Raw genomic sequence first — 15,477 nt, 5'->3', positions numbered from 1 at the left:
TTAAAAGGTAAATGCACACATGGAAAAAAAAATCAGATTTTCTGATATGACATTTTGTCATTGAAGTCTGAGCAATCTTAATCAAATATTGGATTTGAAATTTTTTTAATTCTTATCCAAATCTGATACTGATACAAATAGTGTATGGCTGATGTCATGACCAGGCTAGCTGATATTGACAATTGCATCGTCATGTGGGGGTGTGCGCAAAGGCCACAAATCTGTGTTTCAAATACACATTGGGACCTATCGAATAACATCAGAAAATTTGTTTTCTCTGCTTGCTGGTGTAACTCCATTAGTTTGTGCTGATGGTCAGACCGTCTGTTTTGTGCATCATGGTGATACTGCAAAGCTTTTCCACTAGAGAGCATCAGAGAGCCAATAAATATGGTTAGGAAATTATCAAAACTGTATCCATCTCCATGTTATACAGCTTTTGTGCACAGATGAACACAAGAAACACTGGAACTTAAACAAAAAAATGTAATACATTAAGAGACTGCCAGTCTCTTCGAGCCTTTTTGTCAATAACATTTGATTAGAAAACATGAGACCAGTCTTCAGAAAAACAAATATGTGAAAATGAATAGCTCTGACGGACACATCGTAGAAGAATAGCACAAAGTTTATTCAATATACAAAATTAATAAATACACATTACACGCTTTATCAAAATATGCCAGAATATAGGTGAGAAAGACTGCAAATTCAATCACTTATCAACACTGACAATGATAACACAAGGCCATGAGATGTTAATTATGCTAAAAACAGTCTTGCAGATAAATTGATGCTAAACTCAATGTAACTATCATTACAAAATATTGCCCTTTTGGACGTAGTGAACCGAGAACCTTAATCTTACAACAGAGGCAAATGTTGTCACATACTTGTCATGCATACGGTGTACAAATAAAATAAAATCAAAGCATATTTAACCCAAAAGGCAAAAGCAAAACTGAAAAAATAATCCCACAATTTTTCCACTCAGAATGATAAACTACCCAGAACTACAGTACCTTTAGTATAAATGTTTTGTTTTTGCTTGCCTGTTGCTGTGGTCAAAGGTAATGTTTTGTTAGTCATAGACCCTTGGCTGTAAATGAGGATATTGAACAAACACAGACTTGTAGCTAATGCATAATTACATGCTTATGCAGGGCTTAAAAATAACACAGACCAAACATAATCCTATAAACTGAAAAAAACAGTTACACACGCAATACCACACTAGTAACACTTTATGGTACCATATGGACATTGTATTTTAATCTCAACCCTAAAAAGCAGTTGAAACAAAACAACAAGGCTGTTGTCTAGTGTTTTATCTGAATTTGATTTTTTTTTTAAATAATTAAATCCATCTCTGAAGTGACTATGACAATGACAAAATATACACCAGCATTTCTCAAATCTTTCCCCCAATGAAATAAAAACATGCTAAACATCAAGACAAAAAAACTACATACCAAGGGCTTGGAGCCAGAAGGGCATAAGTAAACCAAAATAAATATTTTCAATAATAATAATAATAATAATAATAATAATAATAATGTTGGCATTTGAGATTTTTTTTTTATTATTCCAAGCCCTTGATATGTGTCAATTTCATTTATTGCACCAAAAGATAATATTGCATAGGATGTAAGCTGTTAGCAGCTCCTCATTGCCCAGCCATGATACTGTGTGTGTAAAAAATTCTCCACAAAGCTCTGATGCAGATAAATTTGGAACTGAGTGCCAATTTTCTTTCAGCTGAATGGTTGGAAGGTCATAAATGCAACTAAAGGGATGCATCTCCAACATGTACGCCAGCAGGCATTTGTATTTTTACAGGCCTTGATGTGCCAGTAGGATCTTAGCACTAAGATCATAATAGATCCACTGTGGTATAAAGATTTAAAAAAAACTCAGGCCAGATATAAAACAGTTGTGCTTGTTGCCTCCCAGAAGATGCATCTACTGAGAGATGAAAAATCGATTACCTCGTCAGAGTCTTTCTAGCACTCCTGATTCTCGCTGCAAGTGGAGGTGACCCCAGCCTTGGACAGGAAGAGCTTGCCGCTGGGACAGACACAGACTTCATAAAGACCCTGAGCATTTCCAGAAACCCCTCCCTTGCTCACGGGCAGGCTCGGCATGCGCACCGTCTCAGCATCCAGCACCAGCTGCACAGCAGACAGCGTGGAGAGCAAGGACGATACAAGGAGAAAAACAGTTGCATTGAATCAACAAGGAAACATCACTCTGCTTCATTCTTTCCACTTAAGGCAAGTGCATTCACACATCATGGCACACGGTATAGTGGGAGACAGAGGGATGTCCAATGAGTGCCTAACCAGGGCACTTGTACCATAAGGAAGATATAATAAATAGATTGTGATACAACGTCCACATTCCTGTGTCAGAAAAAACACTGAAAACCAGAGAATGTGAGCATTCACATAACTGACTATTATCCAGGACAAGTTCAGTGCAGATTAACACCCAGTTTTCTTCCCTATAGCAAGAAGAGAGAGATGAGGGTGTGTTATAGCCTGCAACTAATTTAAGAATTAATTCAAAAAGGTCAAATGAGTGCCTGTGATACAAATGCTTTATGTTGTTTAGTCAGTTAGCTGCACCACAACAATTACCCAGCCCTGATTAAGCCAGAATTAATCACCAAAACTCACTCTAAACAGTAACATGGAAACTGCAAACCACTACACCACTAAATCTTAGTGCTCTTATTTGGCTTTATAATGAAGTCTTCATGTTCACAAATACAGATTAACTCTGTATTTGTATTTGTATATGTAACTAGCTGGACATCCCAAGATATGGTATAGTATAGCATAATGTAGATTCTCACAATCAGTACCTTACCTTTACAACCACAAGCAACCCAAGTTATGTTACTTTTTACAACAAAATAAAGTAGAATTGTGAAACTAAAGTAGAACTGGTCTAATGAGCTCTCTCAGGGCGATCTGTAAGGTATTTTGGACAAAAACATCGAATAAATGTAAAGAGCAAAGCTACTGTCAAACTGCACGTGAGTGAGGCTCTTCTGGATGAAAAGCTCCCAGGTGTGACTGTGAGAGATTATAGAAGCATGAAGCAGCATGTTGCTGAAAAGCAGACTGTATATATTTCCTTGCTAATCAAAAGAAAAAACAAACCTGTAGATGGTGTGTGGCAGGCTTCAGGAAGTGAACAATGTTTTTTCTTACCAGTCCTATACTCGACTGCAGAATAACATCCATGTTGGAAGCCACTTCAATGTTGCCAGCCAGTGCTTTGATATGAACTCCTTTTGGCGCGTCCATACTGAGAGAGCGAGTAGGAGACTCCAACCTAAAGCAAAACAGCTCAGCATTATAAGTACAGCCTCCATCAATATTGTTGCTCTTTTATTTACTTAAATCTGTTGAATTGGAAAATCTGATCCTCTTTAGTTTCATTTTACATAGTATGCACCTCAGTAATGTTGAAGAAGGTGAAATTAGTGTGTCGTAAAACCTTAACATTTTGTATTTTTTTCAGTGGGTCTCATGCAAATATGTTTACTGCAAGGACTTGGTCCACTCAACAGAATGTTCTGGATATCGTCCTGATACTTCCACACGACAGGACTCAGTCTTCATGTGTTATCCAATAACATGACCGCAAGATGGCTGAAACGCTCACCTCAGGTCTTTGAAAAGTTCAGATTTCAGCAGGGGCACCTCCACTGAGTGCTGGAAGAACGCTCCTTCAGGACCTGATGGAGAAAGAGACGCACACATTCACATAGCTCAACTGAGGTTGAAACAAGGGCCTGATGCACACATGTGACGACTGATCCTTTAACCGTGTGCATAACATTTTTAATACCCTCATCACTGAAATACAGGGTTTCTGTGATTTTCAAATCAACACTTGTCTGCTTGCTATCTAGCAGTTAAAATGAACTGAAATAAGGGCTAAAACTTAAGAGCAATGACGTAAAACAAGCATCTAATTCTATTAGAATCTGCAGCATTTGAGCACAACATTTAATTTGTGTCAGTTTAATCAGAGATGTTGGTCTGTTGGTTGGTCCCCCACTTTGGTCCAGACTGGAATATAACAGCTATTACATAAATAGACAAAGTTTTAAAGACATTCATGGTCCCCAGATGATGAAGAATACTGACTTTGGTGAGCCGATGATTTTACTTCTAGTGCCACCAGCAAGTACAGCAATACTCTGTGTTTTGTGCTAATTAGCAAATATCAGCATGCTAACATGCTAAACTAAGATGGTAAACATGGTAAACATTATACCTGCTTAGCATCAGCATGTTAGCATGTTGACATTAGCATTTAGCTCAAAGCACCACTGTGCCTAAATACAGTCTCAGAGCTGCTAGCATGGCTGAAGGACTCTGTGCGTTGCTTCAAGCACAGCTTGATTTTTAAAAGGAAGAGTTGGCTGTCTGCTAACTTTGACTTCTGTAAATCAGGCAATACTAGAGAAGAGAGGGAGACAGATTAGGGGAGACACAAAAGGGAAAATTGGATCCAAAGACCCCAACATACTGTACAGAAATGTGGATCCAATTGTGGTGGATGTACAGTAACCACTTGGCTCACAGTGGGTACAGAAGCTTTTTTGTTTCAAGGATATTACTAAACAGCTCCTCTGCTGCTGCGCACTGCTCTCTGTGGATCAAATTGACCCCAAGCATAATGAAGCTATCAGCTGACACTCGCTTCAGCATTAATCAGCCATCACAGTGTGTGGTCAGTGACCCACACCGCAATCAATATGCACCCTGGACACTGAGAGAAACAAATGATGAAAAAAATACTTGATTAGAATCTTCTATTAATCAATGGCTCTCACCTACAGGTTTAGATATATGAGCTCTTGACATCCATGCACTCAAGCGTATGACATGGATGATTATGAAAATGATTGCATCTGTCTTTGGCCTTGGTTGCTGGATTGTTGCAGATATCTGCCATCAATCCAAATTCCTCCTGTTGACTTCACATCTGTTGTCAATATTATCTTTTTTCCAAATCTGAAAAACATTTTCGCCAAGAGGTGTGCACTATTTCCAAGGAAACAGCAGGTGGCAGACATTGGTATACCTGTGACTCGTAGTTTGTCTGGTCCAATCACAGCCTGGTTGCCATCTGCAGTGAACAGCATGTTGTCATTTTGGGAGTTAATGAGCAGATTTCGAGCGTGTCCCTGAGCTTCTTTTGGAGCTGCAACGACAAAAACAACAGCGAGAATACCTGAAGGGGTTTGGCAATATTACATGGAAATATGACAATCAAAATCAAAATTTTCTCTTCCTGTTAAACTTTTCAAATCAGCAGTTCTTAGAGAATATAATGAGACACATTCATGCTTTACTGTGTGAAAATCTCAACCTCCTTACATGCAGCAAAGAAGTGGCAAAAAAGTGAGTAAACAACTACCTACTGAAAAGAAATGTGCATATTAAAAATGTGTAAATCCAAGAGGTAAATGAGTGACCCCATTACTGCTCAAACTGAAAGGTAACATATTTGAGGTTGTTTCACTATACCCTTCACTACATCAGCATCCACAGCCCTGTGTAAGGCAAATCTAAAGCAGGTGGATCAGTCAGTGAGATATTTAACCCACTTCAGCACCTACAACTGTGAACCGGCATGTAATCTTCTCTAACAAGCATTTTACTTTTATTCACAGAGGGCCGAGAGGATGCGGGCTATGCTTTTTATGGCTTAATGATCAAGGACACATAGCGGCACTGTGGAACACGGCAATTAGTTGGGTCATTTGTTGGCCTTTTAATTATGACAAAATACCCCAACACAGCCATTGGTGAGCCATAAAAGACGCACAAATATGATCCTCCACAGGCCTCTGGCCCTCTGTGTAATATAGAACGATCCAGACGCAATGGTAGAGAGACGAGTGTTGCATTTAATGGATTTTAAATGGAAATCTAAGAAATTATAAATGGAAAGATGGCTTCTTGTCACCATTAATGTTGTATGAGAAATCGCTGCAGGACAAGTGCATGAATGACTTTACTATTGCCCTCATACATCAATGGAATACTTTGTCATGCATGAGTGCTATATGTGTCTCTGTGTGCACATGTGTCTTCTTTCAGGCTCTTACCCACAGATATCCTCCCTGTGACATCACCATTTTCATTGCGGGCATGAAGGGAAACATTTTCCGAAGAGTGCACTAGAAGTGAAGAGTCCTGAAAAAAGAAATTGCCATTTTATCATGCTGTATATATCCAACTGATATACATTTGCAATGTGGAAATTAAAATGGAAATAAGACCAAATGCGTGCAAAATTAATGACATTCCCATCAGCCTCAGCTGTATTTTGTTAGTGCTAATTAGCAAATGTTAGCATGCTAGCAAGCTCAACTAAGATATGGGAAACATTATACCAGCTAAACCTCGGCATGTTAGCATTGTCATTGTGAGCATGTTAGCATGCTGATGTTAGTATTTAGCTCAAAGCACCGCTGTGCCTAAGTACAGCCTCAGAGAGCCACTTGCATGGCTGTAGGCTGTTCGGTAACACTTTCTGATAAGTAACCCTTTATAAAACGTTTGAGTTGAATTTATGGCTTTAATTATGGTCAGTACATTTATAAAGATATATAAATTTATATAGATACAACTTTAGGGTTGCCAGGTTGAAAAAAAAACCACTTTGGCTGGTGTTTATCCTCCACCGACACGACACTTAATTGCATTGTCTTTTTTTGTTCATCAGAAAGTTTCCTTCAGTGGACATACATATTAACATTTACAACTGCAGACTATTATTGAAAGGACCCTTTGGTAATGACTTAACATTTATAAGCATCCTGCTGGAGGAGGATATGCACCAACCAGAGAGAGGTTTTTACAACCTGAAAACCCAAAAGTTGTTCTTATTAATGGCTTATAACTGACATATGAAGCATTAGTAAATTATTTATTAAGCAGTGATAAAGCCATTAGTTACACCTTATATACCCTTTATAAATGGTGCCTTATTAGAGAGTGGTACAGATGTTTTACACAAATATAAGCAGAAAATATGACACCATGTAATTGAGTGAGACATGACAGAAACACTCAACAAAGTAAACTTGCATAAAATGTTTAAATGAGGCAGCCTTAGCAATAAATCACCACTATTCCTTTGCAGCTGTCAGGAAGCCCCGTTTATAAAAATTATCTAAGAAACTAACTTCTGTGTCAAAGGCGAAGCGGTGGCTCAGTAAATCCTGAATCTCATTAGAAATCCATAGACTACATTAGAGAAAGTGTCTGTCCATAAATGAGGAATACATTGCCTTTTTAATGAGGCCCATAAAGAAGAAAGAACGCTAAAAAAATTTGCTGCTATGAGCAAGAAAAGCCATAACATGTAAACAACTGCAGCAAAGTGTTCCCATCTGCTGCTAGCTGGCGGGCCATAAACTACTTTCCACCACAAATATCCCTGAGGTTAATGGGGAGCTCGCTGCACCACCACGTGCACTGTGTGGGAATGCCAAATCCAGTTTGTTCTGACACATCTCCCAAAAAAAGTACAGTCAGAAATATGCAGTTCACTCACTACAGCTGGATAAAAACTGCTTAAGTGTTTGCAAGGAATTAGATTTAGATAACAGGACGTGTAGTCAGCACAGATCCAACTCACAATCAAGTTTGGTAAACAGTGAGATGAAATAATGGCCAGGCTGCCAGGCACCTTCATTGAGCAAACAGTAGTTTGAGAATTAGCTTGGAAGAAGACAGAAGAGGGAGGAAAGCAGAAGGTAGAGGGGGGAGGAAAAGAGGGATAGCAGAGTGAAGAAGAATGTGGGGAGAGGAGCAAGAAAAGCGTGTGTTCCTGATTAGCTTACGTCTCTGGAGTGTATCTCCTCAGCATAGACGGGAAAAAGAAATTCCGACTCGCCCTCTTCCAGTTTGACCCCATCTGACTGTACTTGTAGGTGTCCCATCCCTTCCTACAACCAAAATGAAGACACGAGTGTATTCAGGTAAAGATACAGGGGCAAGGTAGGTTTAACAGGGAAATCTCAATCTGCAAGCAAAGCTGAATAATTAACCGTAAATCCACTGAACGGCTTTATCTGCAAGGTAAGAATCTAAAATATGGCAGGTTAAGGAAGTTTGATTTTATCATCCAAACACTTCATAGGTTTCCAAGTGTGAAACACACTTAGCAATGTTCCCTGTAGGACTTCTGAGAATAAACCAGCCAGTTGCTTTCACTGTGCAGGCACTTCACAACTGTGTGTGTGTCCAAGTGTGTGTGTGTGTGTGTGTGTGTGTGTGTGTGTGTGTAGGTTTGTTGTGTCCCTTTTTCTGCGTCTGCATAAATCCACAGTTGCCATCTGGACTTCAGACAAAAAGCTGACAAGACTCCATGAAATAAGAAACACATAAACTATCCTGTTTAGACAGCAAAGTATCACTTAACGATGGATAATACTACCTCTACTAGTACCACGTATAACAAGAAGGTAATACTAGGTCAATGTGGAAGTTATTGGGAACTAGGAAGTGATTGATCACTGATAAGTTATACTAAAGATATAAAAAAAAAACATGGAAAGGAGGGAAGAAAGGAGTTGAAAACTAGCTCCCAGCTGAAAATACAAACTGCCAAGGTAAGTCATGCGTACCGTGTTGAACCACATCACCCTGAGGATCCAGATGGTGAGGGCGAAGTTGACCACCAGGATGATGATGAGGAGCAGGATGAACAGGTAGAGGCAGCGCTTCCTCCAGCCATAGATGCCGATTTTGTAGACGTGGTCGGGCACTGGCCTGGGCACGCTGCTGCCCTCGGTGGTGGTGACATACTGCTCCCGCACCATCTGCTTGCTGGGCACAACACACAAAGACAGGTACACGGGCAACGAAACAGATGTTAAAAAGAAAAACAAACACACATACAGACATTACTCTTCTATTCAGGCTACGCAGAGAGAATTATTTTGACAAAACTAACAATATATTTAAACTTGCACTAACTGCTTTTTGGGGGGTTTTGGGCCACTTGGGGGCAGCGGTAACAAACTGTCCAATATTCACTCTCTTTTAGCCCCGTTTTTGGTCTCTACCAACTCCTGAGGGAAATATCTGGCTCTTTAGCTGCTAAATGCTCCACTATGTTCACCGGCTAGTTGCTAACTCTGTCTGTCTGCTGTTTGGTGCTGGGCAGGTACTGTACAGTGAGTTTTTAGAGCTGACTTGCTGAAAAAAATATGTCTACTGCTGTTGAAACTGACTCCCTGAGAGCGGTGAGAGTGAACCAAAACAGTAACATTGTGGGCAGGAAAAACAAAAATATTAGCTGAAAGCTGCTATAAATCTCTGTAGAGCTGAGGGAAACTGCAAAGATGTGATATAATTTTCTGTTTGCCGCTACAAGGGACCTCTTTCACTCTTTGTTAATATACAAATATTGATTATTGCAGCTTTAATGTCAGTAAAGTCTGCAGTGATAGTGACTAGTAAGATTTGTACTTATTGCGGTTTTATTTCCAGATCTTTCCTATGGGTTTGTTCTGCTCTCTGAATTATGTCGTTGATAGATATCAACCTCTGACAAACAGCTTTCACACATCCTGTAAAATCGGAATTCACTCTGATCAGTTCGAAGTTTAGTTGTATACTTACATACACACTGCCTAATTGCACCGCTATACAATGCCTTGTTCACACAGTGCACAGTATATCATTCATGAGCCCAGTGCTCATGCACAGACCCAGTGGATATCTGGCTCATTGTGCCAGTGGAAAACTTGACGGAATTTACAGCAGCAAAGGCAAAGGAAAATGCCACTTATTAAAGGAGCGGAGGCGGTACTTTCTGGCTACACAGCAGCAGGCTATCAATAACACAAGCCAAGGAGATGAATGTCAGCATATTTCAAACACTCCATTTCACAGTCGTTTTCTGTATTCAGTTCACATGAGGGCAGACAGAGCGCAAACTGCAGGACCGCAGAACCTGCGAGCGAGCCCCCCAGTCAGCACATTTGGACCATCTGACACATTGACAACAGAGAACCTCAGGGACAGATTTCACAATGACACGGGAAAGTGCGTGTTTGAGCACAGTGGAGACAAGGACCGCACAGCCTCACGGGGCTGCAGAGAGAGGAGCGGTGTCACTCTCTATTGAATAATCTGAATTAATAACCAGACAAAGGCTGCAGAGAAAGCTGCTTTCACTAAGAAAGAAAATGCTGTCGGTTGTAGATTATTAGGAGTCAATAAAACACCCAAAACAGGCAGAAACAAAGACAGATTGCAGCTTTCTCCAAGCAACAAACTGCTCCAAATCTTCATCAATACTTTAGAGCCGCCACATCTCAACTTTATATGAAAAGTTATCTGAACAAAGATGTATTTAGGTTGTCTCGGCAGTGTTTTCTGAAGCTGACAGGGCTCAGACTCCAGTCACCAGGCTGATTTACATACGGGACAGATGTTGAGTCTTACTGCCACAGTAAAGGCGTTTTCCATCATGTTAAAGGCACCACTTTTCAAACCAAAAAGTAATTCTTCTTTGACATTAACAGATGTTCAGCCGGGCACATCATCCGACTGTGACTCCCATGTGGCAATAATGATACAAGTAGAGACGGGCTGAAAGACTCTGCATACAGTAACAGACTGCATGAACAAACTCAAGTAAGTTGAGTTTCTGTAAATAATGAAGTAAATATCATTCCACCCTCACAGCAAGTGGCAACAAATAAAAGCAAACGCGCTCACTACTGGGGTCTCAGCTCCCCAGGGTGCAGGAGGAGATGTTTCAGAGGGACAATAATAAAGGGCTATAGTCTCCGTGGCTCGTTTCTTGCTGTTTGTAGTAAACACAGGGAGAAGACGTGTTGGCATAAAAGGCTGAGGAGTATTTCTATGACCAAATCCGCCTGTCCGCAGGACCTGTCACAAGCAAGCCCAGCTGTGATGAATAGCCTTTATTTCACAACCAAACAATGAATGTTGCCTTAAAAAAGGAGGTAAAAATGACTTTGTGCTATTTCCACACGTGAGGAGAGCGAAGGCTGATAAGGAGTAAGTAATGTGAAATGCTCATTTTTTTCTGTCAGTATTTCACCTCATTTACATTTATTAATAGTACTTGTGAGATTGAGTCATGATGACAAATTGAATCTCAACAACGCAGCAGAGCAACAGCAACTTTTAGTGAGGGTGTATGCTACAACATGGCATTGCTCAGCTAGTTTCATAAACATGGATTCAGTTGGGTTTTATTATTTGGTGTTGTCTCAAGGGAGCTCTCCATTGAGGCTCAAAAAACGACTAAGATGAATCAGTGTCTGTTAAATTGACCGATTCCAATATCCCCACACTATACCTATTAACAACCACAGATCATTTGCGTGTTAACATGCTGATCAGCCCACTCTGCACTTTGGGCAAATAAGTGGTGAGGATGAAAGAGCTCTGGATTTGTTCATTATGATGGTAATGAATTTGATCTTACCCAGTCTAATTACGTTAAATGAAGGCATTAAGAGGCCTCCGTACTTCAGCAGCAGTAGGAGGAGGAAGCATCTTTGAGGCTGGATCTTTAAAAGGTGTCTTCCAGCTCCAGTTTCACTGTTACCACCAGCCCTTCAGCCACAGACTGATCCTTCCATAGCAACCCAAATAAACACTCCCCGAACACACTCGCTGCTCATGTGCCAGGAATGCTCAATTTATGGGACTTTATGATCGGAAATACAGTCTGACCTTACAGGCTTAGACACAAAATAGCTTTTATCAGGTCCATGCCTTTACTTTTTAAGCTTCCTGGTGATAGAAAACTGGTTTTACATGCGATTAGCAATCTAAAACTTTAAAAGTTTACAAATATCTATGCTATACCACAGGAGAGACAGCTAAATGCAAGTCTCAAAGGCTTTGCAGACCTTTAACACAGTCCCTTGCTCCCAAAGATGAAGAGTTCTTGGTGCAGCATTGTTAGCAGGGCTATTATCCTAGGGCACCCTCTCAATTAACCTTAAACAGGTGATGCTCCTCGCCTGTCTCTGTCTCTCTGTCTCTGACCTCTGGATGAGAGTGAGGGACGGGCTGGACAGGCTAACTGCTCGCCTAAAATCCACAGGGTACGGCTGTAGGCTAATTAAGAATCCAGGCTTCCCCTCTGAGCCAATGCTTGACCTGACTGAATGCCAAAAGTTTCGGTGAGTTAGGAAAGCTGAAGTTGTTTAGCCAGAGGACGTTCGCAGAGGAATACTCAGAGGAGCTTGGAGGAGCGTGCGATCGAAAGCTGAAGCACGGGGCTGCAGTGCCTGTCTGCCTGTGTAGTAAGTGGCCGGCATCATGTCTCCACTCTGCTGTGATGCCTTAACTTCTAAAAATAGGACACAGCATTGTGAACTAAATTTAAAAAAGCAGCATAGGACGGAGACACACATACACACACACTACATAGGTATAACTAATGGAAAACGATTAGACACTGGAGTATTGCTCATGAGACACAAACAACATTAGTGAGGTGCTCTTTCGCAAAGTTATTTTTGTATTCCAATATTGCTGGCCATGTAAGGTAAAACTGCAGACCGCTGGCAACAAGAAAACACTTTTTCCAAACTACTTCTGGAAGGACTACAAAGTAATCACAGCTCAACATGAGTCACAAAGAAAGACAGTAGGTCAAAGGTTGCCATTATAAAACACTTGAATATGATCTTAAGATGAAGTTATGAAAGGAACTAGATGACAGAGTATTTCTGAAAGAAACCGCAGACTACTCACCTTTGTGTGTTGAGGCTCAGCAGTCCTCTTTCCTACGCAACAGTAAGCAGAGCTTGAGCTGGTACGAGCAGCTTGAGAAGCAGCAGCGCTTGAGCTCCTCACACGTCTGTCAGCCACTCAACAGCTGCGTGCCATAAATCCAGCTCTGGAAGTGGCCTGACTGATCACCACGAGACGGCGCTCCCACTCCCCTGCATACCCACTCTGACTCTCTCCCTCTGCCTTTTTAGCCTGAATATCATCAGCGTGTGTGAGAGAGAGACAGAAACAAGAGTGAGGAGGAGGAGGAGGAAGGAGAATTAACCATCAGTGGAGAGGTTCAATCTCTCTCTCTCTCTCTCTCACACAAACACACACACACACAGAAACCATCCATAATGACCAGAGGCAGTTGTTTGTCATGCATACCAGTGAGTCACTTTCACTGCCCAACCCAAGGCTCCATGCAGTCCAGTCTAATTTGAGACTTCAGTCAAGGCTCTCAACATAAAGTTAAGCTGGTCTTTCAGATGGCTGCTCTGGGTGACAGTCTACAGGATGGGCAGACCTTTAAGAGGGCAGCTAGTAAGTCAGAGAGACAAGTCAAGGTTGCTTTGGTAAAATGAAAATTGTTTGAGTCATGGTTTCAAATTAATTCACTCACAAAATACAACTAATTTTCAGAACTTTATATATGCACTTTGGGTAAACAAATTCAATTCAATTTTATTTATATAGCGCCAGTTCATAACAAGTTATCTCATTGCACAAATATCAATAACTCAAGGTCATCCTTCAACAAAAAAACTAAAAGATAGATGATTCATGCTGTTATTAAGTATTGACATCCTCATCATTTAACAACAAAGACGTGTTTTCAAATTATGGGTAACTCATTTTGTTACAACACATTTACATATGTTGTTACATTAAATTTTTACATTAAAAAGGGGCCCTGAGAGATTTTCAGTAAGGCAGCTATTACGAAGACACCTACCTCACCAGGGGTAGCCGCTTGATACACCCGTCGATGATGACTTGATTCACATTTATTGTTGGTGGCAGGCTAAAGAGTCCTGAAGCCACATGAAAATATTGCACACTGGAAAAGACATGGCTGAAATAAAATGTCCGCATCTCACCTCTGTGTACTCGACAATAGAAGCTGTTTTTAAAAAAACTGAATACAAGGAAAATTCAGACAGATTTCTATACAAATTCTTTTTGTACTTGTTGGACTTGGGAGGTTGTTATTTTATCTTTCTACCATTTTTTAACAATTAGTAACACCTTTTTCACAGCAGACATTTTGACTTGTCATAGCAGGAAAAGCACAAGTGTTACCAATAACATTAACGACGGCTCTGTTCTATTCAAGTGTCTCAGTAAGCCATGACAGTGAGCCAGCATGCACAATACCAGGACCCTGAAATTGAAGCAGCTAAATGGAATTGAGCCACCATTAATTTTAATAGTTACACCTGTGCTTTTTTTTTTTTACTGATTTGGGTGTACAAACTCTGACTGACTATAGTTACATGCACCACAGCTTAACATTATGAAAAATTAAAAACCATTTAAAAGGCCCTGTACACCCAACAACAACCCACACAGGTGATTTTAATTATTGTGCCTGATTAGACCTCTTCTCAGGATTGTGTGGGTGTGCACACACTGCGCTTGATTAATGTCTCCCTGACTATTGTTAGCTTTGCTGCACCCGTGGAACAAATTGTTATTACTTCTGCGCTGTCATGTCCTTGGTTTGTACAATATCACACTACAAACTGCAGCATCTTTCTCATACACTGTTCAGTTTGTGATCGTGATTGGGAACAGTGATATTGCATCGTTTTTGTGCGAGGATGGGACAATTACATTTAACAGAAGGCTATTGTGACTGTACGACAGTGTAGTCCCTCATTCGTCCAGGAGTGTTCTATCGTAGAAAAGGTTGTCGTAGTCATCTGTCCAGATTGTGACTGTACCTTTACATGGGGTCTGGTGACCTCACAAAATACCCAGCATAGCTCCACCTACCTTCAACCTAACTGAAAACACCAGTGTGGGTAAGCGGCGCCTTTAAAAATTTAATAATTTATAAACAAATACAGGAATTCACAAAGCCGGCACGCTTAATTTTTTGTGCCGCAGCAGGGATTATACTGATTACTCTTCCTTCATTATACTCAGAAATATCAAACATGATTACAAACACTGATTGCACTACCCAAAATTATAAAAACGTGAGTTCCACATTAAGATGGGTTTTCTATGCCACACAGGCACCTTCATTGTGCATACACAGTATAAAGGGTTAAAGAGATGAAGACAACACTATTTGTTCTGTTCCATTACATTTGCAAGAATTGCTTTTGCAAAAATCTTTACATGCAAGGCTTATTTGACAAGAACAGCACTGTGTATCTACAAATTAAACAGCACACTACAAGTAAGACATTCCTTTAACTTATACCTTATAAAGTGAAGAAACAAATGCTTGTGTCTAATAAATTAAAACAACTCCGGCTAATTCTTTGCCTTAATACGCCACAGGCAGTTCATGCAGGACGAGCAGCAAACCCCAGAAAATAGACAGACTTATGAAGAATTCAGTTAGGACGATGGAGATCACCTCCACTGTAAAACAGGTAGTAATGTCTGTTCTCACAGGCAGATGCTGGAGGAGCACGTCAGTGGCGTGCAT

The 15,477-nt window shown here is 40.5% G+C and overlaps 1 protein-coding gene across 2 annotated transcripts; it reads right to left on the bottom strand.

Annotated features, from left to right (window-relative positions):
* Positions 1 to 610: 610 nt before the first annotated feature.
* Positions 611 to 13,663, bottom strand: sgcg (sarcoglycan, gamma). Of its 2 annotated transcripts, XM_044201630.1 has the most exons (9): positions 13,200 to 13,663; positions 12,792 to 13,022; positions 8,666 to 8,867; positions 7,880 to 7,984; positions 6,137 to 6,224; positions 5,107 to 5,226; positions 3,676 to 3,748; positions 3,219 to 3,342; positions 611 to 2,171 (listed from the first exon to the last, which is right to left on the bottom strand). In XM_044201630.1, exons 3-9 carry the CDS (start codon positions 8,858 to 8,860, stop codon positions 2,004 to 2,006), a joined length of 873 nt encoding a protein of 290 aa, XP_044057565.1. In that variant the 5' UTR covers positions 8,861 to 8,867; positions 12,792 to 13,022; positions 13,200 to 13,663; the 3' UTR covers positions 611 to 2,003. The 2 variants fall into 2 exon arrangements, with proteins under 2 accessions (XP_044057565.1, XP_044057564.1); XM_044201629.1 differs by lacking the exon at positions 13,200 to 13,663 and having other exon boundaries at positions 12,792 to 13,143.
* Between the last annotated feature and the right edge of the window lie 1,814 nt (positions 13,664 to 15,477).

Source organism: Siniperca chuatsi, linkage group LG7, assembly GCF_020085105.1.
Source record: "Siniperca chuatsi isolate FFG_IHB_CAS linkage group LG7, ASM2008510v1, whole genome shotgun sequence".
NCBI lineage: Eukaryota > Metazoa > Chordata > Actinopteri > Centrarchiformes > Sinipercidae > Siniperca > Siniperca chuatsi.
Note: the sequence above shows the minus strand (reverse complement) of the source record. Positions and strands in the feature narration are given on the sequence as shown.